Source organism: Pituophis catenifer, unplaced genomic scaffold (genome assembly GCF_029215685.1).
Source record: "Pituophis catenifer annectens isolate HBS135680 unplaced genomic scaffold, rPitCat1.0.hap2 SCAF_14, whole genome shotgun sequence".
Classification (NCBI taxonomy): domain Eukaryota; kingdom Metazoa; phylum Chordata; class Lepidosauria; order Squamata; family Colubridae; genus Pituophis; species Pituophis catenifer.
Window position 1 is genome coordinate 7274689 of NW_027256894.1, and position 26018 is coordinate 7300706.

Here is a 26018-nt window from a genome sequence, read left to right on the forward strand (position 1 = left end):
TCTCTTCTCTTCTTTTTCCTTCCCCCTTCATTCTCCTTTCTTCTTCCTTTCCCTCTTTGCTTATTTTTCTTTCCTTGCTCTCTTCCCATCATTTCTTCTTTTTCTTTGTCTTTCCTCTTTCCCTTTTCCTGTCCCTTCTTGCATCTCAAAGGGGAAACATTTCTCCTTTTGTTTTGTTTTTAATTTGTTTTGCTAGCCCTCTGCCGGAGAAAACGGAGCTCGGCTTCCCCGAGCTCCATTTTCGCTGGCAATGGCACCAAGGGCCAGTCCTTTGCTATTTCCAGGCGGGACCTGCGTGCCAGATCTAAGCACCCCACCAGCCAGATCCGGCCCGCATGCCTTGAGTTTGACATCCCTGATATAAAGAATTCATTCTGCTACTGAGCAAGAAAAGCTGCTAAAACCCCTGCTGAATTGCTCGATAAAAGCACAATGCAATCCCAAGCAGCATTGATGCAGGACTTGAAATGGACACCTAACATTAGAACCATCATTAAAAAGGCACAACGAAGAAGGTTCTTCCGACGTCAACTCAGAAAGCTCAGATTGCCCCAGGAGCTGCTGAATTAGTTCTACAGAGGAATTATACAGTCTGTCATTTGCACTTCTGTAACTGTCTGTGGTTTGGCACAGCAACCAAACAGGACGGATAGAGACTTCAACGGAGAGTTAGGACTGCAGAAAAAAAACATTGCAATCAGCCTGCCGTTCATTGAGGACCTGCCTTGTGCACCAGCCAGAAAGAGGGCTGAGAAAATATCTGCAGACCTCTCACATCCTGGACATCAAGTGTTTCAACTTCTCTTGGGGTGTTGCTACTATAGAGCATTGCAGGCCAAAACAACTAGACACAGAGACAGCTTTACCCCCATGCTAACACTCTGCTAAACACCTAATTTCCACAGCCCTGTCTTATGCCTCAGGATATTTACCTAGGTAGCAGGGCTACTATTCTCCTTCTCATCTTTCCTATTACCATCTCCTATTGGTATCTTATGATTTGTGACTGTACCTTATAATTCATGATTGATCACTTTGTTGTTTGTATGTACACTGTGAGCTTATGCACCGAAGACCAATTCCTTGCGTGTCCCATCACACTTGGCCAGTAACGAATTCTATTCTATTCTATTCTATTCTATTCTATTCTATTCTATTCTATTCTATTCTATTCTACTCTACTCTACTCTACTCTACTCTACTCTACTCTACTCTACTCTACTCTACATTACTTTTTGAGAACACAGGATGTGCATTTATTTCTGGATCTCAAGTAAACAGCAAAAGCATTCCTTGTGTGTCCAATCACACTTGGCCAATAAAAAATTCTATTCTATTCTATTCTATTCTATTCTATTCTATTCTATTCTATTCTATTCTATTCTATTCTATTCTATTCTATTCTATTCTATACTATACTATACTATACTATACTATACTATACTATACTATACTATACTATACTATACTATTTCTTTTTGAGAACACAGGATGTGCATTAATTTATGGATCTCAAGTAAACAGTGGCAAAAGCATTAAACTAGGAACTGGGAGGTCATGAGTTCTATTCCTGCCTTAGCAATTAGGTGACTTTGAACTTTCTCTTAACCCTAGGAAGGAGACACACCCCTTCCAAAATCTTGCCAAGAAAACTGTCAGGACTTATCCAGGCAGTCACTAGAAATCAGTTCTGGGAAATATCTTCCATTATTAAATTCAGACTCAGTACTACTATAAAGACTCACTTCCAGCCCCTGGACCTACACCTGATCAGTAGGAAGCTACTAACCATCCCTGTATCTGTTAGCAGCAAGATTCCACAAATTACACATTGTGCAAAGAATAGGGGTACACAGTAAGAAGGCTAAGGAACTCATTAAAATAGCAGCATCGACTGCGAAACCAAAGTCTTTTCTTTACTAGAGGGAGCCTGAATCCAGCCATTGGATACTCTCTGGCTGCAAATTGTGAGAGGTGAAGTTCAACTCATCTGAAAGGCAATAAATAGGTTCCACTACTAGTAGAAATCCTGAATTTTACCTTGTAGGTGTGCTCTGGTTATGCAATTCTTTCTCCAAGTACAATAACTTGGTACCATTCTCTATTAAACTTTGCATTCTTGAATGGTTTCATTAGTACAGTAGATTTATACTAATTAACAATGACAATTGAATGAACGATTGCAAATACTTGGCATGGCTAGTCTAGTGAAGAGAAGGAGCATTAGAGATGCCCATTAGATTTAAATCCCCATTAGAGATTTTCAAGAAGAGATTGGACAAATGTTTCTCCAATTTTGGGCTTAGACAGCTTAGAACTTCGCCGTCTTTGGTCTGACCTAAACATAGTATATAAAATCATCTACTACAATGTCCTACCAGCCAATGAATACTTCAGCTTCAGTCAAAAGAGCCTTGGTAGTAGGTCTAAGGCACCCTGTTATTAAGCTGGTTATTAAGACCAGCTGCCTGCAATTACTGCAGGTTCTAATCTTGCCAAGGCTCAAGGTTGACTCAGCCTTCCATCCTTTCTAAGGTAGGTAAATTGAGGACCCAGTTGTGGGGGCAATAAGCTGACTTTGTATAAATATACAAAAGGATGAAGGCTATTGCTGAGCACATTGTAAGCCACCCTGAGTCTCCGGAGAAGGGCGGCATATAAATCAAATTTAAAAAAAAAAAAAAAAACAATACAAGAGCACACAATAGATACAAACTCATGGTAAACCGATCCAAACTAGACTGCAGAAAATACGACTTCAGCAACAGAGTGGTCAATGCCTGGAATGCACTACCTGACTCTGTAGTTTCTTCCCCAAACCCCCAAAACTTTAACCTTAGACTGTCTACTGTGGACCTCACCTCATTCCTAAGAGGTCTGTAAGGGGTGTCCTTAAGTGCACCAGCGTGCCTACCGTCCCTGTCCTAATATTCCTTTTTACTTACTCTTTTCATGTATTTATAATTATGTTTATACTTGTATTCATGCTTGATGAAATAAATAAAATAAAATAAAAATAAATAAAGATGCTATGCAGATTCCTGCCCCGGGCAAGGGGTTAAATTAAAAGACCACCAAATCCCTTCCAGCCCTATGATGCTATGATTGTCATTTCTGTATTCAGATGTTTATTTTATTTAATGCTGCCTGGCCTGCTTTCTTTTTTAATGCTACTGTAATCCTTCCAATATTCCAGGCTGAGAACCTTCTCTCCTGCCCCCCTGCCCCCCGGGTCAATTTTCAGCAGGCTGGGTAATTGATGAAGTTGGGTGAAGATGGTGCATCTACAATTTTTAAAGTAGAAAGAAAGAGAGTAATGTAATTGCCAGCCAGATGGGGGAATTGAGGAATTAAGAGTCCCAAAAGTGCTTCCCACCCGCGCCCACGAGGCAACTGGACTTTCTTGTTTTTCTTTGAAGACGTTTCGCTTCTCATCCAAGAAGCTTCTTCAAGAAAATTGGAGATATGAAGGGAACGTTTCATGCAAAGATGGGCATGATAAAGGACCAAAATGGCAGGGACCTAACAGAGGCAGAAGAGATTAAGAAGAGGTGGCAAATTACACAGAACAACAATACAGGAACGAACTTAACATCCCTGATAACCAAGATGGGGTGGTCACTGACCTCGAGCCAGACATTTATTTATTTTATTTTTATTTATTTATTTATTTGTCAAGCATATATAAGATAACAGGTAAAAGTATACACATAATTTGAACACATGAAAAGAGTAAGAGTAAAAGGGAATATTAGGACAGGGACGGTAGGCACGCTGGTGCGCTTATGCACGCCCCTTACAGACCTCTTAGGAATGGGGTGAGGTCAACAGTAGACAGTCTAAGGTTAAAGTTTTGGGGGTTTGGAGAAGAAACCACAGAGTCAGGTAGTGCATTCCAAGCATTGACCGCTCTGTTGCTGAATTCGTATTTTCTGCAATCAAGTTTGGAGCGGTTTATGTTGAATTTGTATCTATTATTTGTTCGTGTATTGTTGTGGTTGAAGCTGAAGTAGTCATTGACTAGTAGGACATTGTGGCAGATAATTTTATGTACTACACTTAGGTCAGACCAAATTCGGCGTAGTTCTAAGTTGTCTAAGCCCAAAATTTGAAGCCTGGTGGCATAAGGTATTTTATTGCGGGTAGAGGAATGGAGGACTCTTCTCGTAAAATATCTCTGAACTCTCTCAATTGTATTTATGTCTGATATGCAGTGCGGGTTCCAGACAGATGAGCTGTATTGGAGAATTGGTCTAGCAAATGTTTTGTATGCTCTAGTTAGTAGTACAATATTACCAGAGAAGAAGCTATGCAAGATTAGGTTAACAACCCTTAAAGCCTTTTTGATTTTTAATGACTTTCACATCCTAGAATGTGAAGTCAAATGAGCCTTCTGCTCTTTAGAAGGCCAGATCCTGAAGATGAAACTCAAATACTTTGGCCACCTAATGAAAAGGAAGGACTCACTGGAGAAGAGCCTAATGCTGGGAACTATTGAGAGCAAAAGAAGAAGGGGATGGCAGAGAATGAGGTGGCTGGATGGAGTTACTGAAGCAGTCAGCGTGAGCTTAAATGGACTCCGGGGGATGGTAGAGGACAGGAAGGCCTGGAGGAACGTTGTCCATGGGGTCACGATGGGTCGGACACGTCTATGCAACTAACAACAAAAGTTGCCTCTTTGGGGGGGGAAGCACCATGACCTGGATAACTGAGAATCTCCATAGACATTGAGGAATTGAGAAGTTTTTCTAACTTTTAGCAAGCTCATTAAATACTTCCCAATTCCTTGGCTACAACATATCACAAAGACACAAGAAATTAACTCCTAAGGAACGTACGCTCTTCCAATCTTCTGAATCTTCTATTCCCATCCGCAACATTCAACCAACAGGAATCATTCCTTATGTATCCACAAAGTAGCTGACCTCTCAACCTGCTAGAATCTGGATCACTTTTAGAAAATTGAAGGATGGGGAGGCGAAATTACATTTCGTTGTCCTTGGTGCGGCACTCAAAGCTCTGTGGATATTCCACTCCAAGATCATTTCATGGTTATTTTCTATGAATTGTAGCCAGAAGGGTAGCATTTTGATGTTTAAGTTTTCTAATGCATTAGACTCTATTTTCCTCAGAAGAGACACGGCTGGAGAAAATTACAGGAAAAAGAATGGAGAATTAGCACTCTCTGTTGTCTTGATAAGAGTATATGTCCGCGTGAGGGGATTCCACTCCTTCCTGCCTTCCCCTTTGACTCCAAAGTTCCCGCATATTTTTAATAATAGCAATAATGGCAGCAATGAAAATATCCAGCCTCTTTTTTGTACAGAAGGGACACGGTGGCTCAGTGGCTAAGATGCTGAGCTAGTCGATCAAAAGGTCGGCAGTTCAATGGTTCGAATCCCTCATGCTGCGTAACGGGGTGAGCTCCCGTGACTTGTCCCAGCTTCTGCCAACCTAGCAGTTTGAAAGCAGGTAAAAAATGCAAGTAGAAAAATAGGGACCACCTTTGGTGGGAAGGTAACAGCATTCCGTGCACTTTCAGCGTTGAGTCATGCCGACCACATGACCACGGAGACGTCTTCGGACAGCAGTGGCTCTTCAGCTTTGACACGGAGATGAGCACCGCCCCCTAGAGTCAGGAACGACTAGCACGTATGTGCGAGGGGAACTTTTACCTTTACCTTATTTTGTACAGTTACAGTGGCATGCATAATAATGCTCTTGCCTCTTATTTTCTCCCCCCCTCCATAACAACTCAGAGAAATGGGTTGGGCTAAAATAATACTACTAATAATAATAATACTAACAACAATTTGGAATAAATGAGATGAGCAAGGGATGGTGTAAGCCAGACGAAAGGAAGGAAATGGAAGGGTGGGGAAACCCGAAGTTTTTACCATTCTTGATTGTACATTGCCACCTACAGGAACTTTCTCTTTTGGGGGGAAATAAAACTAATCTAATCTGCTGCTGTTGACTTAACTGTCTTCTTTCTCAAGGCCTCACACAGGGAATTCCAGGTGGGAGGTTTCTAAGGTCCCATCGGATTCAGAACCGAATCCGCTTGTATCTCCCCACCCGCCTACCAACAGCTGCCTGTTTGTAGTTTGTATGTTAAGACAAATGAAGTGTTCTTCTAGCGTTTCAATGTACTTTACATCACAGTTATCCACAAACTGAGGGGGCATGAAAATGAAAGGCATACAAGGTCACCCAAAGCAAAAGCAAATTCACAGGGAAAATAACCCTCATCATTTTAGGGAACTAGCTGAAGCTCAGGATGATGGTATAAGGCAGTGATGGCTAACCTTTTCCAGACCGAGTGCCCAAAGTGCATGTGCACGCACGAGAATGCGCACGAGCGCCTGAACCCCCAAAATGCAATGCACGCACGGCCCCCGTGCATGTGCCCCACCCCTGTGCATGTGCGCATGCCACTTGCCCCCCCGCATGCATGCGTGCCCCCCTCGCCTGCGCAGCAGAGACCTGATGACCAGCTGGCTGGCAGGAGGCGCGTGCACATGCATGGCGAAACTAAACTGGAGCGACGGCTCGCGTGCCCACAGAGAGGGTGCCATAGGTTCGCCATCATGGGTATAGTGCAGTGATGGCTAACCTTTTTGCCATCCCGTGCCAAAAGTGGGAGGAGCATGGAGGGGTCGCACATGTGTGTGCCCACACCCATAATGCAATGCGCCGCGCCCCCTAGAAAGCCTCTGGAGCCTGGGGAAAGCGAAAAACGGGTCTTTCCCACCCACCCCCGGAGGCCCTCCGGAGGCCGGAAACAGCCTGTTTCCCGACTTCTGGTGGGCCTGGAAGGCCTGAAAATCAACTGGCCAGTGTGCGCATACACGCTGTAGCTGAACTAGGGCAACTCTTGTGTGCCCACCAATATGGCTCTGCATGCCACCTGTGGCACGGGTGCCATAGATTCGCCATCACGGGTATAAGGACAACACACCAGCGACTGAGTTACAAAGACTTATTCTCTCCATTCTGTAAAGTTTGTTTTTGTCCGTATAGACCAGACACCTGGTCCATTGCTCTTTTCCGAATACAAGTCGTTCTCAATTAATGATGGTAATTGAGTCTGGAATGAGCCCTTGTAGTCATAAGCGGAGGCACAGCATGAGCTGATTTGAAGTCACAACTGTTTTTTTTTTTACAATGGTCATTAAGCGGATGCTACAGTTGTTAAGCTAATGTGACAGTCGTTAAGTAAACCATTTCCCCCACCCCCACCCTGATGGGGGTGGGTTGTGTTTTGGGGTTTTTTGGAAAACACTTGAATTTGTCACAAATCGTAGTCACATGACTGAGGAACACTGTGAGTAGCTATTAAGATAGTCTGGCTGCCCAGTACCCAAAATGCAATCACATGACCAAAGGGTGGCATGTTGCTGTTGTAACTCTGAAAATAGGTCGTAAGTAGTTCTGGGAAAGTCTGTCCTAACTTCGAATTATCATTAAATGGCCAGTCATAAGTCAAAGGACCATCTGTATAGAAAAAAACATCTACTCTTAAGCTTGCTGATGAACTGGGCCAAAAACATACAATATTCTATCGCAATATTGTAAGTTCAGTTTGGCTAGACTGGAAAGTCGAAAACATCCTGGAAGAGCACTGATGATGTTACCTAGTTTGGTAATGAAATGTCTTCCAGAAAGCCACCAAACTCTGAGGATAACAAATGCCCCATTCCAGAAGACCACAATGATAGTGCAGATATTGTGCTACCAAAGAAAGTCAGAAGTCATTCTTTTTCTACTTTTCTTTCCTCTTTCTTTCTTGCATTTTATCTTTTTTTCTTACCTGAATTTTTTCTGTTTTTTTTTAAAAATAATATTTTTATCTTTTAACTTTCTATTTTTAAAATAATAATAATAAAGAAGTATGTAGAGTGTGTGTGGATGGACGGATGGAGGGATGATAGGTATATATGATAGATAGATGACATGATAGATGATAGATAGATAGATAGATAGATAGATAGATAGATAGATAGATAGAGGATGGACGGATAATGGCTGTAAATGATAGACAGATGACATGATAGATTGATAGATAGAATGATGGATGGATGGATGGATGGATGATAGCTGTAGATGATAGATGACATGAAAGATGAGAGAGAGAGAGAGGATGGATGGATGGATACATAGATAGATAGATAGATAGATAGATAGATAGATAGATAGATAGATAGACAGACAGACAGACAGACAGACAGATAGATAGATAGATATAATAAATAGATGATGGATGGATGGATGGATGGATGGATGGATGGATGGATGGATGGATGATAGCTGTAGATGATAGATATATAACATGATTGATGAGAGAGAGAGAGAGATAATAAATAGATGATGGCTGGATGGAGGGATGGAGGGTTGATAGGTATAGATGATAGATGACATGATAGATGACAAATAGATAGATAGATAGATAGATAGATAGATAGATAGATAGATAGATATGGATGCATGGATGGATAGTAGCAGTAGATGATAGATAGATGACATGATAGATGATAGGTAGGTAGGTAGGTAGGTAGATAGATAGATAGATAGATAGATAGATAGATAGATAGATAGATAATGGATGGATGATAACTGTAAATGATAGATGATGATAGATAGATTAGATAGATAGATAGATAGATAGATAGATAGATAGATAGATAGATAGATAGATAGATAACTGTAAATGATAGCTGATAGATAGATAGATAGATAGATAGATAGATAGATAGATAGATAGATAGATAGATAGATAGATAATGGATGGACAGATGGATAGATGATGGCTGTAAATGATAGATGACATGATAGATCAATAGATCGCTAGATAGATGATGGATGGATGGATGATAGCTGTAGATGATAGATCGATGACATGATAGATGATAGACAGACAGACAGATAGATATAGATAATAAATAGATGATGGATGGATGGATGGATGGACGGACAGACGGATGGACAGGAATCCAGTTTAAAAAAATGGGCTTGCCAATGTGAGTCCAGAGAGCACAGAGAATTGCGATTCTCCATAAATCGTGGTACAACATAAGCTCTCCTCCCATTAACATCAGCTGGCAGCTGTCTGCAAGTATTGAAAAACGAGAAGCAGCACTGAAAAAGCAAGGGAGCCAGTGATCGCAGTCCAACCTGTTTGGAATTCAGACGGAATCCAATGATTAAGAGGCTAGCAGGCAAAAACTGTGCCACAGACTGATGAATGGACCACAGTGGGGAATTTCTCTCTCCAGAAAGGATCAGATCAAGCAGCTCAAATTATTAGACCAGTTCTCTTGTCACTGTCACCCGAGGTGGGTCTAATTAGAGGTTACTCTTGACAGCGTGGCCACTTGGTATGGGATTAAAACAGGAGCTGTGGCTTGCCAAGCCCAGGCAGATAAGGGGAAAGATGCACAGTCCAAGTCAGGAGAGGGGAGCCAGAAAGGGTTGTAAAAAACAACAGCTGGAACGTAAAATGAAAACGCTCAGAAATAAGATACAAACACAAGTGGACAAGTTAGCTGGAAACATCACCCAGAGAGAGTGTAATTCTCTGATAGGGCAAGACAGAGCATTGTTTTCCCATCTGCTGGATTCAAGGTTGCGGTGCGATTATTATTTCCATAACAACAGCGGTTGCATAATTTATGAAAGAGATAACAGGACAAGAGGCTGCCACAAAGAAGAGGGAGTCAAGCTATTCTCCAAAGCACCAGAAGGCAGGACAAGAAGCAACGGATGGAAACTAATCAAGGAGAGAAGCAACCTAGAACTAAGGAGAAACTTCCTGACAATGAGGACAATGAATCAGTGGAACAACTTGACTCCAGAAGTTGTGAATGCTCCAACACTGGAAGCTTTTAAGAAGATGTTGGATAACCGTTTGTCTGAAGTGGTGTAGGGTTTCCTGCCTAAGCAGGGGGTTGGACTAGAAGACCTCCAAGGTCCTTTTCAACTTTGTTATTCTATACATCTTAATCCATTGTACAAAATATGAAGACACTTGAACTAGCACTAAGGGACTGGAGGCTAAAACATATAAACCAATAAATATGAAGAACGGTTGCAGGAACTGGGTATGTCTAGTTCGATGAAAAGAAGGACTAGGGGAGACATGATAGCTGTGTTCCAATATCTCAGGGGCTGCCACAAAGAAGAGGGAGTCAAGCTATTCTCCAAAGCACCAGAAGGCAGGACAAGAAGCAACGGATGGAAACTAATCAAGGAGAGAAGCAACCTAGAACTAAGGAGAAACTTCCTGACAATGAGGACAATGAATCAGTGGAACAACTTGACTCCAGAAGTTGTGAATTTTCCAACACTGAAAGTTTTTAAGAAGATGTTGGATAACCGTTTGTCTCAAGTGGTGTAGGGTCTCTTGCTTGAGCAGGGGGTTGATTTTGGGGTAGAGTTCTTGTCAACAAGAGAACTAATTTGGCCCTGCCTTCCTCCAGGAAGTCTTCCTCTCAACTCAACTTTCCAGTCTAGCCCTGGTTGTCTGCCATCCAAGAGATAACTAGGCCCTCTTAGCAAAGCTTGTGAGGAAGCAAACAGTCTAAATCTCTTCCCCACCCCCCACCCCATTTAGCTTCATACTACCGAAGGAGATAAGTATCTCTCAGGCCAAGAGGTGGAGAAGTGAGGGACCTGCCCTGATTTTTTTTTTTTTTTTACGGTTCATGGGATTATTGCAAAAACTCATGGAAAGTAATGAATTCATGTCTTCTGGCCTTCTGCCCAATAACAGTTCCTAGAATGCAAAGTGAGAGATGAAACCAAGTGTAGGGGTGTGGGTGTGTGTGAAAGCGATGGGCAGGGAAAAATGGGTGGAAAGCACACAACCCTTCTTTTTCCTCAGAACCTGAAGACCAGGCTCCGCCAACTGGAGAATGGGAGAATTTTGGAAGGAGTGGGAATGGGAATGGGAATGGGAATGGGAATGGGAATGGGAATGGAGTGGAGTGGAGTGGAGTGGAGTGGAGTGGAGTGGAGTGGAGTAGAGTAGAGTAGAGTAGAGTAGAGTAGAATAGAATAGAATAGAATAGAATAGAATAGAATAGAATAGCCTTGGTAGTACAGTGGTCTAAGGCACCCTGTTATTAAGCTGGTTATTAAGACCAGATGCCTGCAATTACTGCAGGTTCGAATCTCGCCAGGCTCAAGGTTGACTCAGCCTTCCATCCTTTCTAAGATAGGTAAATTGAGGACCCAGTTGTGGGGGCAATAAGCTGACTTTGTATAAATATACAAAAGTATGAAGGCTATTGCTTAGCGCATTGTAAGCTGCCCTGAGTCTCCGGAGAAGGGCGGCATATAAATCAAATTAAAAAAAAGAATAGAATAGAATAGAATAGAATAGAATAGAATAGAATAGAATAGAATAGAATAGAATAGAATAGAACATTGTTCTGTCAGGAAATTTCTCCTTAGTTCTAAGTTGCTTCTCTCCTTGATTAGTTTCCACCTGTTGCTTCTTGTCCTGCCTTCAGGTGCTTTGGAGAACAAGTTGACTCGATCTTCTTTGTGGCTATATTTTGGGTTTTATTTTCTCAGCCTTCTTTCCTAACGCTTATATAGCTCATTCATATAGAGAACAGAACAGAAACTGAGGAGAGATGAAAGACTCAGCATGTAATAGAATAGAATAACAGAGTTGGAAGGGACCTTGGAGGTCTTCTAGTCCAACCCCCTGCTCAGGCAGGAAATCTTATACCACTTCAGACAAATGGTTATCCAATCTCCTCTTAAAAACTTCCAGTGTTGGAGCATTTACGACTTCTGGAGGCAAGTTGTTCCACTGATTAATTGTCCTCCCTGTTAGGAAATTTCTCCTTAATTCCAGGTTGCTTCTCTCCTTGATTAGTTCCCACTCATCGCTTCTTGTCCTGCCCTCAGGTGCTTTGGAAAATAGCTTGACTCCCTCTTCTTTGTGGCAGCCCCTGAGATATTCCATGCTGAGAGTTCCACGCTGGAGGTGGCTGCTGGATTGATGGCAGACAGGGAGTGGGGGAGGTTGAGCTTTAATTCCTGCTTACAATATTCCTTGGAAAACATTCTGGTGGGCTTTTCCAGGAAGTTATAGAAGAGGGATAGTTGAAGGTGTATTTTTTTTTTTTACATTTCCCTCAGATTACTATAATTGTATTAAGAAAAACTGTAATTTCATTCAATGACATAATTGCCATTAATTCACTGCGAACTCTTGATAGAAGGTATAATTAGTCTGGGGGGGGAAATCATAAGCAGCATGTGCAGTGAAGCACAATTCCTCACAACAGCCATTCAATGTTTAAAACCAACCTTTAAATTGTATTGTACTATTAGGGACACAGCGGCTCAGTGGCTAAGATGCTGAGCTTGTCGATCAAAAGGTTGGCAGTTCAGCGGTTCAAATCCCTAGTGCCGCGTAACAGGGTGAGCTCCCGTTCCTTGTCCCAGCTTCTGCCAACCTAGCAGTTCGAAAGCAGGTAAAAAATGCAAGTAGAAAAATAGGGACCACCTTTGGTGGGAAGGGAACAGCGTTCCATGCGCCTTTGGCGTTGAGTCATGCCGGCCACATGACCACGGAGACGTCTTTGGGCAGCGCTGGCTCTTCGGCTTTGAAACGGAGATGAGCACCGCCCCCTAGAGTCGGGAACGACTAGCACATATGTGTGAGGGGAACCTTTACCTTTACAGCTAAGTAAAATAAGGGTTTGAGAACTCAATAGTGTTTCACTGTCCAGCCGACTCTTGGCCCAAGGCTTATTTAGAGCTCCGTTTTAAAGAGATGGGCCATTCATTTCAAAAAGAGAGATTTTGATACAATTGCTTTATTTCATCAGCCAGTTATTGCTTGCTCCGACAAGCTCCGCGAGATCATTTAATTAGAAAATGCTTGCCAACCTGCTATAAACGCAGCATGGATTTGTACACTTTTTAATCATCTTTTCCTGCAAATCGCTTCCTATTCCTTTCCAATCTTCTAAATATTTTTTTTCCCCTACCTACTTTAAGCTTTGAAAACTCAGGAAAAAAAACCTGCTTGAAAGAACTGAAACTTCTCCAGTTATTTGTCTCTCTCCTAACCCTTTGTCTTATAAACTCTAAAATGTTTTTTTTTTAAAAAAAGAAAATAATATTAAATACACCATTCTTTAATTATTTTTTTAAAAAAACAACCTTGAACTTATACAATTTGCTGTGTTTTCAATGCAATAAATCTAAACTCTCTTCCTCCCCATGCCAGGAAAAAAATTTCTAAAATAATTTTCATTTCTAGGTTTTTTGTTTTTTTTCAGGGAGCTGTAAATTTAGCAAAAAGAACTATTTTTGGAGTAAAAAGTGGTACGTATGGGCACAGAGATGCCAGGAGTGGGCTGCTGGGGATTCGCAGGAGTTTGGGAGAACCTCTAGCTAAGATTCTGTATAGTTCGGAGAACTCCCAAATCCCACTCCTGGCTGGCCCCGCCTACCCCGCCCCTCCCAAGAGTCCCCACACGGCCTGTTTTGGGTGTAGGTCGCGCACGGAGGGCGAAAAAAACGGGCCTACTGGAAGTTCGTGCCTGTCTCCGGCTTCCAGAGAGCCTCCGGAGCCTGGGGAGGCCATTTTCGCCCTCCCGGAGGCTCAAGAAAAGCCTCCAAAGCCCGGGGAGGGCAAAACCCCCCCCACTGCTGTGGTGCAGGAGGCCAAGTAGGCCACACTCACCATGACCACCCAGCAACCGGGCAGAGAACCCCTCGGTAAAATTTTTGAAGCCCATCCCTGACACATGCAAACATATTTGGGCATTACCCCAAGTCATAGTGTGATTTATTTTGGGGGGCAGGTGATAATTCAGCTTCCTTCCCAAATAAAAGGGTCGGGCGAAAGGACAGAAGTGTTTTCAGATCCATCCTTCTTCAGATCTTTGAATCATAATACTGTACATCTTCTCTCAAGACATATATTATCCCACCCACCCCTCAAAAGCAGCAGTTCAGTAGTTAACTAATTACAAAGGCCTCTTTAAAAAAACAACAACATTTAATTAGGTGTGTGAATTAATCCCACTCACCACAAAAGCTATCAAGCTTCTTAGGGGAGATTCCCAGTGAAAGCAGCTTCCAAGGAACTGTATTGTGTTCCAGATTGCCATGGAGATTCTTTTCACCCGATCCACGTTTCTTGATAAGATCTGGTGGGCAGCCAAGGGAATGAAAATAAGGGAAAGGATGGTCAGGATGGCAGGCGAGGTTTTAGCATAGGTAGGCTGGACAGCAAAAAAAAAACAACCTTCCAAACAGACTTAACGTATTCATATTTGTTCTGTTCTATGTATATAAAGCTCTGACCCAGCTCCCCAAACATGACAAAACCTCTGAAGTTAACTCAAAGATTCCTTTATCAGACGCACCGGCAGCCTCGGCAAAAAGTTTCTCTCTCAACGCAAGCTAACAAGTCCGACCGGAAGATCAATAGTTGTCTGCCACATCTACTCATCTCTGTCCCCTGCCTTTTATCCCCAGAGCTAGGGTGTGGCTTCGCTAGCAGCAGTGGCTCTTCCTTCCCAAGGACCGGCCCATAGATTTCCACTGCTCTCCTCTCCTCTTGCCTTCTGGGCATCCACGCATCAGGCACTGGACCCAGCTGTTCCTCCTCTTGCTCATCAGCCACCTCCAAGGTTCTCATCTTTAAAGCACTCCATGGCTTAGAGCCCGGGTATTTATGAGACCACCTTCTGCCACCGATAACCTCCCACCGGCCAATCCGCTCCCACAGAGAGGGTCTCCTCAGGGTGCCATCGGCCAAGCAATGTCGACTGACGACCCCCAAAGGGAGAGCCTTCTCTGTGGGGGCACCCGCCCTCTGGAACGAGCTACCCACAGGAATACGACTGATCCCAGACCTCCGTACTTTCCGTCGAGCTTTGAAGACCTTCCTATTTCAGCAAGCCGGGCTGGCTTAAAATTTTAATGGGTTATTTTATGGGCAAAGGGTTTTAAATTTTGGGAAGCCAATTTGATTTAATTCTGTTTTAATTCATCTTAATTTTTATATTGTATGTATTTTAATCTTGGCTGTTCACCGCCCTGAGTCCTTCGGGAGAAGGGCGGTATACAAATTTAATAAACCTAATCTAAACCTAACCTCCTTTGTTTCGGCTGCTGGAGGGGCCACAACAAAAGGGCTTTTTACAAGTTTAAATTATTTTTATTGTCAGATGGGTGTGTTATACCAGGCTTGGAACCCGTTGACAATTCTCTTTGTTCTACAAGGCATCGTTCTTAAAATGCTAGAAGAAAATATGATGAAAAAAAAAAGTGTTTAATTGAAACAAGGGTTTTTCCTGATCAAGGAACCCAATGAATCAGTATATTCAATCCTGAATCTAACATTCCTATTCAGCATTAAGCTTCTACCGGGATGGGCAAGTGACGTCATGTAAATCCAGAGGTTGCCATGGCAATAATGCAAATGATGTGATTTGGATGATATCATAGCTCATGTAACATCCTCTAATATCTACTTAGAGAGTCTCAATCATCCAGGTCACGGTTGGTCCCAAAGGCGCTTTTCCAAAAGGCAACTGGACTTCCTTGCTATTTTTGTCTTCGAAAATGTTTCGCTTCTCATCCAAGAAGCTTCTTCAGTTCTTCTTCAGTTCAGAACTGAAGAAGCTTCTTGGATGAGAAGCGAAACGTCTTCAAAGAAAAACAAGGAACTTTTGGGACATTCTTTGATTTGATCACTCTGGTTTCTAATAGAGATCAATGTTTCTAAACCAGTGTTTCTCAACCTTGGTAGCTTGAAGATGGGTGGACTTCAACTCCCAGAATCCCCCAGCCAACGCTGCTGGCTGGGGGATTCTGGGAGTTGAAGTCCACCCATCTTCAAGCTTCCAAGGTTGAGAAACACTGAAGTCCACCCATCTTCAAGCTTCCAAGGTTGAGAAACACTGTTCTAAACCATCTCCTTTGTCCTGTTGACGTTGACGTTTAGATGTTCAGCATCTAACAACGATCTTGACAACTTTTATGTCTTTGATTTTGAAGCACATGGAGATGTGGCACTTTCCAAAGAATGAATAAATAGAGTTATGGAATTCTAGGGTCAACAGGGTTTCATCGAGCAGCCTCAACATTGACCTACCTTCTTGGAAAACTTGCGGTTGTCTTCCAAGCATCTCCTCTCGCGTGGAGAAAAGGTTCTAACGCTCGCTCTTATCTGAAATAAAGTAGCAACGGCCACATAATGTCAAAATTCAGAGTTCCGTTTAAGCATTCAGCCACCACAGTGACAAGCGTATACCTGGATATCTCCTGCTAATATTCCTTTTATCTAAATAGTTCTCGACAGTTGAAACCTCCCTTGCTGAGACTATTCTTCAGTCTTGAAGAAAAGGTCACTCAGAAACATGCCCACATGAAGAGGTGATTCAGGATAAACCATAGTTTATGGAATGGGTTGCAGCTGGTCTAGGGTTTAGGTCCGTGATGGGAAACCTATGGCAAGCATGCCACAGCTGGTACACAGAGCCATCTCTGCAGGCACGCAAGTCATAGCCCAGCCCAGCTCCACCGCACATACGCGCGTGCCTCCCGTCAGCCAGCTGAATTTTGGATGTGTGGGAGGGTGGGGCACATGCGGGAGACACCCGCACATGCACGGGGGGTGGGGATTACACGTGCATGCGCGAGAGAGGGGACAGAGCTCAGGGGGTGCAGCGCCCCCCCAGCCTGTTTTTGGGCCCAGGAGGCTGCAGGGAGGCCTGCTAGGCCTAAATGGGGGGCAGGGGGGTTGCGTGTACATGCGCAGGGGGCAGGGGGAGCATGGGGGGGTTGTGCACTTATGCGCAGGGTGGGTGCACATTTTTTTTTTAATTTGATTTATATGCCGCCCTTCTCCGGAGACTCAGGGCGGCTTACAATGCGTTAAGCAATAGCCTTCATTCTTTTGTATATTTTATACAAAGTCAGCTTATTGTCCCCACAAACTGGGTCCTCATTTCACCTACCTTAGAAAGGATGGAAGGCTGAGTCAACCTTGAGCCTTGGAGAGATTCGAACCAGCAGTAATTGCAGGCAGCTGTGTTAATAAAAGGGTGCTTAGACCACTGTACTATCAAGGCTCTTTGATTGCATTATGGGTGCCGGCATGCGCGCACGCTCTCGCGCACATGCGCTTTCGGCACACGACGAGAAAAAGGTTAGCCATCACTGGTTTAGGGAAACCCAATTCTGATCTCTCTCAACAATGAAGCCAGAATCAGGAAAAAGAAACATCAATTTCCACTTTTCAGGAACCCATTTGTTTATTGAGGGTGGTGCACCTTCCGCCGTGCCCTCAAGACCTTTTTATTCCAACAGGCTGGCCTGGCCTAACCTCCCTTTTTAATTGTAAATTTTAAAATTGTCTAAAATTTTAGGGTTGTTTTAATCTGTTCTGGGCCAAATTTATTTAATTAGGTTTTTATATACTGTTTTTAAATTTTGTAATTCTGTGTGTTTTATCTCTTGGCTGTTCACTGCCCTGAGTCCCTCGGGAGTAGGGTGGTATATAAATCTAATAATAATAATAATAAAAAATAATAATCTGTTGTTAAGATGCTGGGCTTGTCAGCTGGAAAGTTGACAGCCCTGGTTCGAGACCCGAGCTCCATGCGACGGGTTGAGCTCCCATCCTCACCCAGCTTCTTGCCAACCTAGCAGTTCAAAAGCATGCAAATGCGAGTAGATAAATGGGTACCACTTCCATGGTGGTACCCATCAGATCATCTTACACCTTCTCCTCTAAAAACCACAGACTTACAGGATTAAACAGGACTTCTATTTCCAAGTGGACCATGCCTTTTGATTGAAGTTCCAGATCTTTATTCTTTAACACGTAGCAGTTTTGCTGTCCGTTTTTAATCTGTAAGTAACAAATTTAAAAAAGTGTCAAAAATGAGCTCAATAAAGCTGCTATTTATATCGCCTTCAATGCATTTGCACAACTAAAAAAGCGCAGACAAGAGCAAGAAGGACTGCAGGCTAAAACATATGAAGAGGAATTGGGTATGTCAAATTTAATGAAAAGAAGGAATAGGCGTGACATGATAGCAGTGTTACAATATTTGAGGGACTGCCACAAAAAAAGATGGAGTTGGTGGAAAAATGGGTGGAAAACTCTTTGCATCTTATACAGCAAATATTGCGATGGGGGGGAAGGGGAGTTAGTGTGGCACCAATCAGCTGCTCTAGAATGGGCCACCGTGGCAAATTGGCCACAGCGGTGATGGTGAATGGGCTGCGCCAGTGAATGGGCGGTGGTGAATGGGTCGCACCAAATGGGCCATGGTGGCACGGCAAACGGGCGAATAGGTGGTGGCAAACAGGCCATGACAAATGGATGATGGCAAACGGGCCACGGCAAACAGTCCACAGCGAATGGGCCATGGCGAATAGGCCAGATGAATACCAGATGGATGCTGGGAGGCAGAGGCAGATTTTTTTTTTCTTGTTTTCCTCCCCAAAAGCTAGGTGTGTCTTATAGTCCGGAGCGTCTTATAGTCCGAAAAATATGATAATCAAGGAGAGAAGCAACCTAAAAATAAGGAATAATTTTCTGACAGTGAGAACTATTAACCAGTGGAACAGCTTGCCTTCAGAAGTTGGGGGTGCTCCATCACTGGAGGCTTTTAAGAAAAGACTGGACAGCCGCTTGTCCTGGAATGATATACTATATATATAGGGTGTCCTCTCCAGCAGATTCCTCCAAGATTCCTTCTAGCAGTGCAGTATAGTATATTATAGTATATTATAGCATAGCATAGCATAGCATAGCATAGCATAGCATAGCATAGCATAGCATAGCATAGCATAGCATAGCATAGCATAGCATAGTATATAGCATAGCATAGCATAGCATAGCATAGCATAGCATAGCATAGCATAGCATAGCATAGCATAGCTAGTGTTAGTGTTAGTGTTAGTGTTAGTGTTAGTGTTAGTGTTAGTATTAGTACCCTGTTTCCCACAAAATAAGACATTCCCTGAAAATAAGCCCAATTAGGCTTTTGAGCGCATGGCAATAAGGCCAAGCGCTTATTTCAGGGTTCAAAAAAATATAAGACAAGGTCTTATTTTCGGGGAAACACGGTATTAGGTTGACTCAGCCTTCCACCCTTCTGAGGTCGGCAAAATGAGGACCCAGATTGTTGGGGGCAATATGATGACTCTGTAAACCGCTTAGAGAGGGCTGTAAAGTGGTATATAAGTCTAAATGCTATTGCTATGCTATTGCTATTAGTATTAGTATCAGTATATTAGTATTGCATTCTAGTCTAGTCTAGTCTAGTCTAGTCTAGTCTAGTCTAGTCTAGTCTAGTCTAGTCTAGTCTAGTCTAGTCTAGTCTAGTCTAGTCTAGTCTCAAGTCAAGCTTGCCTTGGAAGCTTGTTTTCAACTGCAGCGATTCCCTTAACAACTGTGGAAGAAAGGTCATAAAATGGGGCAAAATTCACTTAACAAATGTTTCACTTAACAAATGCAACAAATGCAATTTTGGGCTCAGTTCTGGTCATAAGTTGAGGACAACTGTAATCCTCAAAGCACAACAGCTACCCCAAATCCAGGGGTCTTCAATTCCACCCTCCCTCCAAGATTATCCCCATGTATGCTGAATTCACAAAATCATAACTGGAAAAAGTATTCACACATACTCGGAGAGACAAAATAAATACACACGACCAAAATAAAGGGATTCCTATAAACAGTTTGGTGGTGCCTTGAATATAAAGTGGATTTCCAAGGTTCTAATTTGTTTGTTGGCTTCTCTTGTGCTAAATGGATAAAACAAAAAAAACAACCCATTTCAAACCATTTGGCTCGTCAGAAAAGGTGGCTTTCGCTTTTAAAAAAATACGGGAGGAAAATATACATAATACATGGTACAATAAGAATTGATTAAACATTTGGTTTCTGCTCTGTCTCCCTTCTCAACTCCGGGCCCTGCTTTTAAGATGGGGAAATAACTGGATTCAAAATAATGTAACATGAAAGCTGTCACAGAAGGTTTGGGGTGGGGGTGGGGAATCATCTTTGGCAGAACAAAATACCCAAAGATCATTATGAAATTGCAGACGCATTTTAAGATGCTTCCGCAAAAGCCTCGTTAAGATTTAAGGAAGGAGTCTGTTAGGTTCAACAGCACACGGAACAGTCATGACTACCTGAGTTTATACGGTTTCATGACAAGTAAGAAACTACGGGGTTAATTCAGTTCATTCGCAAGGAGGGGATGTTTGTTTGTTTGTTTGTGTGTTCATTCATTCATTCATTCATTCTCAGTTTATGACTCTGGACAGCTTACAATTCAAATTGTCTCTCTGTTTGCCTGCCTGCCTATATATTATCTATCTATCTATCTATCTATCTATCTATCTATCTATCTATCATCTCCATCCATTATCTATCTATCTATCTATCTATCTATCTATCTATCTATCTATCTATCATCTATCTATCTATCATCTATCTCATCTATCTACCTATCTACCTACATATGTATCATCTATCTATCTATCTCATCTATCTATCTACCTACATATGTATCATCTATCTATCTATCTATCTATCTATCTATCTATCTATCTATCTATCTATCTATCTTCTATCTATCTATCTATCTATCTATCTATCTATCTATCTCATCTATCTACCTATCTACTTACATATGTATCATCTATCTATCTATCTATCTATCTATCTATCTATCTATCTACCTACCTATCTACCTACATATGTATCATCTATCTATCTATCTCATCTATCTATCTACCTACATATGTATCATCTATCTATCTATCTCATCTATCTATCTATCTATCTATCTATCTATCTATCTATCTATCATCTATCTATCTATCATCTATCTATCTATCATCTATCTCATCTATCTACCTATCTACCTACATATGTATCATCTATCTATCTATCTCATCTATCTACCTATCTACCTACATATGTATCATCTATCTATCTATCTATCTATCTCATCTATCTACCTATCTACCTACATATGTATCATCTATCTATCTATCTATCTCATCTATCTACCTATCTACCTACATATGTATCATCTATCTATCTATCTCATCTATCTACCTATCTACCTACATATGTATCATCTATCTATCTATCTATCTATCTATCTATCTATCTATCTATCTCATCTATCTACCTATCTACCTACATATGTATCATCTATCTATCTATCTATCTATCTATCTATCTATCTATCTATCTATCTATCTATCTCATCTATCTACCTATCTACCTACATATGTATCATCTATCTATCTATCTATCTATCTATCTATCTATCTATCTATCTATCTATCTATCTATCTATCTTCTATCTATCTATCTATCTATCTATCTATCTATCTATCTCATCTATCTACCTATCTACCTAAATATATATCATCTATCTATCTATCTATCTATCTATCTATCTATCTATCTATCTACCTACCTACCTACCAACTATCTACCTATGTATTATCTATCTATCTCATCTCTCATCTAATCAATCATCTATCTATCATCTATCTATCATCTATTTATCAATCATCTATCTATCTCATTTATCTATCTATCATCTATCAATCATCTATCTATCTGTCTATCTATCTATCTCTATCTATTTATCTATCTGAAGTATTTGGGGTGTGTGTATGTGTGTACACACACTCTATAATTAAAATGACTGACAACAAAGTCAATGGGGAAGCCAGATTCACTTAACAACCGTGTTACGAACTTAACAACTGCAGTGATTCACTTCACAACTGTGGCAAGAAAGCGGAGAAAAACTCACTTAACAACCATCTCACTTAGCAGTAGAAATTATGGGCCCCAAGTTGAGAATCACTTGTACTTAGCCCGTTAGCAATACAGCCAGGAAATGAGTCCCTTAAGCACCCCAAGCATGGAAACATAGACAGGTTTTTCCGGTCTTACGAAAGGCTAGTAGGATGGGGGTCATTCTGTCCTTGGTTATCATGCCAACATCTCGATCTCTGGGCCATTTTAGAATAGAATAGAATAGAATAGAATAGAATAGAATAGAATAGAATAGAATAGAATAGAATAGAATAGAATAGAATAGAATAGAATAGAATTCTTTATTGGCCAAGTGTGATTGGACACACAAGGAATTTGTCTTGGTGCATACGCTCTCGGAGTACACAAAAGAAAAGATACATTCATCAAGAATCATAAGGCTCAACACTTAATGATAGTCATAGGGTACAAATAAGCAATTGAATCATACTAAGAAACAATCAATATACATCGTAAGGATATAAGCAACAAAGTTATAGTCATGCAGTCACAAGTGGGAGGAGATGGGTGATAGGAACGATGAGAAGATTAATAGTAATAGTAATGACTTAGTGGATAGTTTGACAGTGTTGAGGGAATTTTCTATCTCCCTCTACCTCCTTCCATCGTTCGTTGGCAAGCTGAGGTACGATAATAATAATTTGCAACGGCAAAAGTCTTTTGAAGTCTTTTGCAGCAGCAAACACCCAGTCCACGCTGGGCTTTTAACATAATACCAGGCTGAACGGTGTTTTTTCTCCCTTCAAGAAATGTAGATTTTTTTTCTCTCTCTTTCAAAGGGAGTCAATTAGAAAGAGGAGGGAGTTAACCTCCCACTGCTTCCACTTTCTTTTCTGTTCAACGATTATACGACTGGACACCTTTGCATCATTAGCTGACCAATAGCGAGCGGGAGAGTCACTGCAAATCAAAGAAGATGGCAACCTCGGCCTTAAGAATAGAGCGGCAGGTTATAAATCAAATAAATAAGAGGATACACAATCGGTTACCGTTGTGAACTAAAAATAAAAAATAAAAAGCCACTGGCATCGTTTAATCGTTCTGGGTTCTTTCAGGCTTTTAGTCAGTTTAGACAACAGGTTTCAGAGAAGCGTCTTTTGGAAACGTGCTTGCCACATTTAGAGATGGAATAAAGACTGAGGGGAGAAAGAAAGAATTTTCTGGAAGTTTGGTGAAGAAGTTCTTCTTCCCCCCCCCCCTTTGAAAAAATGATGAAAGAAAAAATGCAGGGAACGGTTAGGAAAACTGCATGATGCTAACGAGCCCTTGCTTCCAAAATTAATTCTTAAGTGCTTACACAGGACTCTTTACGGCAGGGGTCCACAGCCCCTGGTCCACAGCTCACTACCAGGCTGTGGCCTGTAGAAAAGATACTAATACCACTCTATAAAGCCTTAGAAAGATCACACCTAGAATACTGCATCCAGTTTTGGTCACCACACTATAAACAAGATGTTGAGACTCTAGAAAGAGTGCAGAGAAGAGCAACCAGGATGATGAGGGGACTGGAGGCTAAAACATACGATGAACAGTTGCAGGAACTGGGCATGGCTAGTCTAGTGAAGAGAAGGACCAGGGGAGACAGGATAGCAGTCTTCCAATATTTGAGGGGCTGCCACAGAGAGGAGGGGGTCAAGCTATTTTCCAAAACACCCGAAGGTCAGATAAGGAATAATGGATGGAAACTGAACAAGGAAAGATTCAACCTGGAAATAAGGAGAAATTTTCTGACAGTGAGAACAATCAACCCATGGAACAGAAGTGGTCTTCGCAAGTTGTGGGAGCTTCATCCGTGGAAGCTTTCAAGAAGAGCCTGGATTGCCATCTGTCAGAAATGGTGTAGGGTCTCCTGCTTGGGCAGGGGGTTGGACTAGATGACCTACCAGGTCCCTTCCAACTCTGTTAATCTGCTTCTGTATCTGTTTGGAACTGGGCCTCAACCCACTACCAGGCCATGGCCTGTTTGGAACTGGGCTACACTAGCGACTGGCTGGCACATGCATGCACACGCAGCTTGAATTGCACGACTGGCAAGCCGATCCCCCCCCCCAGCTGTATAAGTGCGAGAAACAGTCACTTTTTCCAGTGCCATTGTAACTTTGAGCAGTCACTAAATCAACTATTATAAGTCAAGAACTACCTGTATTTTTTATAGCTGCATCCATGAAGTTACCCAAAGATTAGCTCAACTCGAAGGAATCTTTGCCTGCTTCACTCATAACTCAAGTGGAAGGTATACGTAGAGATTAGAAAGCCCCAATTGTCATCTGAAACAAAACTGAAAGCCACCTGAATATCCAGAGATAAGAAATAATGCCTTAATCTCAGTTTTGCTAATCTTGGGACCTTACAGATCTCCCAGAATTCCCCAGCCAGCGTGGCCATTGAAAACTACCTACGTGAAGGCTGCTCAGATTACAGAAAGTTGTTCTAATCTCTCCAATATGACAAATTAGAATCTTGAGCGATCTATTTAATGACAGATTAACAGTGTTGGAAGGGACCTTGCAAGTCATCTAGTCCACCCCACCCACCCACCCAAGTAGGAGACCCTATACCATTTCTGACAGATGGCAGTCCAGTCTCTTCTTGAAAGCCTCCAGTGATGAAGCTCCCGCAACTTCTGTTCCTTTGGTTTGTCCTCACTGTCAGAAAATTCCTCCTTATTTCCAGGTTGAATCTCTCCTTCTTCAGTTTCCATCCATTATTCCTTGTCTGGCCTTTGGGTGCCATGGAAAATAGCTTGACCCCTTCCTCTCTGTGGCAGCCCCTCAAATATTGCAACACTGCTATCCTGTCTCCCCTGGTCCCTCTCTTCACTAGACTAGCCATGCCCAGTTCCTGCAACTGCTCATTGTATGTTTTAGGCTCCAGACCTTTGATCATTTTAGACAGATTCAGATTAACAGAGTTGGGACCTTGTAGGTCATCTAGTCTGACCCCCCACCCAAGCAGGAGACCCTACACCATTTCTGACAAATGGCAGTCCAGTCTCTTCTTGAAAGCCTCCAGTAATGAAGCCTCCATAACTTCTGAAGGCAACTTCTGTTCCATGGGTTGATTGTTCTCAATGACTGGTGTGTGGGGATATAGAAACCTTCTGAATATCTGGAAAAATCTAATATTCTTCATGTGAAGACTTCCAAACTGAATGTGTCAATGAAGATTCAATCCAGGCCAACAGTTATCTAAGAAAAGGTTAAATCACGGCAACTGGACCAAAGTTTATTCCAAACTGCACAAAACTGTATCCTCTTCTAAACAGCCCTGTGGAATATCAGGCTTCAGGCCAGACTTTGCCCCAGCCTAATGGATAGATTTTGCTCAGCCATTTGTACAAAACCTGCCAGGTGAAATGGATGTGTGGGAATTCAGCGCTACTAAAGAGAGCTTGGCGCTACATCTATTAAGCATCAACCCTTATTGACCGCTGGAGAATTTTAATGAAACGGGAAAACGTTGGGAGTTTTGATACTGAACAGGGCGCTGAGAGCTCTTAAGAGGGGAATTGCTCTCGTCTGCAAGAAAAACAAGTTGGCAATTTTTCTCCCTTTTTACACACATACGCACACACACCCACACAAACACACCCACCCCAACAAGCATTTATTTACAGAAGCACATCTGGCTTCAATGCAGATGCAGGCTCCGTGGTTGAAAGCATGGCACACAATGGTTCCAGCAGGATTTGCCACCGCCGGTTAACAGCTGCAAGGAATCATCGGCCATTCTCATATCTGAGGAGAAATTCATCATTTGGCCAACCCAGGAAATTGCTGTCCAAATGTTGTGTACAACTTCTCCCCTCCCTCCCCTACCACGTTCTGGTGCTGTTTCCCGCCCCCTGATTTCCTTCTGTGAATTATCAGCCGCGAGGAAATCTTTTATGACGGTTAACGTAGATAATCACAGAAGGAGTCAGCCGGGTTTTTTTTTTAATTTTTCCAAACGATTCCCTTCAACGTTAAGCAAAACAGAAGGGGGGTAGAGAAAAAGGAGAGAAATATAACCTGCCCTTGAAAAAAAACTCAATAATTAGCATTCAGTTGGGGATTCAATGGGGATTCCGGGATTTGTCAAGTAGATCTAGGCTTACCAGTTTAGAAAAAAACTTTATTCAGCGGTGCTCAGTCACAGCAAATTATGGGAT

The 26018-nt window shown here is 42.1% G+C and overlaps 1 protein-coding gene across 1 annotated transcript in view; it reads right to left on the minus strand.

Annotated features, from left to right (window-relative positions):
* MCTP2 (multiple C2 and transmembrane domain containing 2) overlaps nucleotides 1-26018 on the minus strand; it is a 125965-nt gene that overhangs the window by 37314 nt on the left and 62633 nt on the right. The window contains exons 14-16 of the mRNA XM_070953809.1: nucleotides 17795-17896; nucleotides 16136-16210; nucleotides 14061-14180 (exon numbers count right to left, since the gene is read on the minus strand). Coding sequence (XP_070809910.1) covers nucleotides 14061-14180; nucleotides 16136-16210; nucleotides 17795-17896 — 297 coding nt within the window. The remainder of the gene's footprint in view (nucleotides 1-14060; nucleotides 14181-16135; nucleotides 16211-17794; nucleotides 17897-26018) is intronic.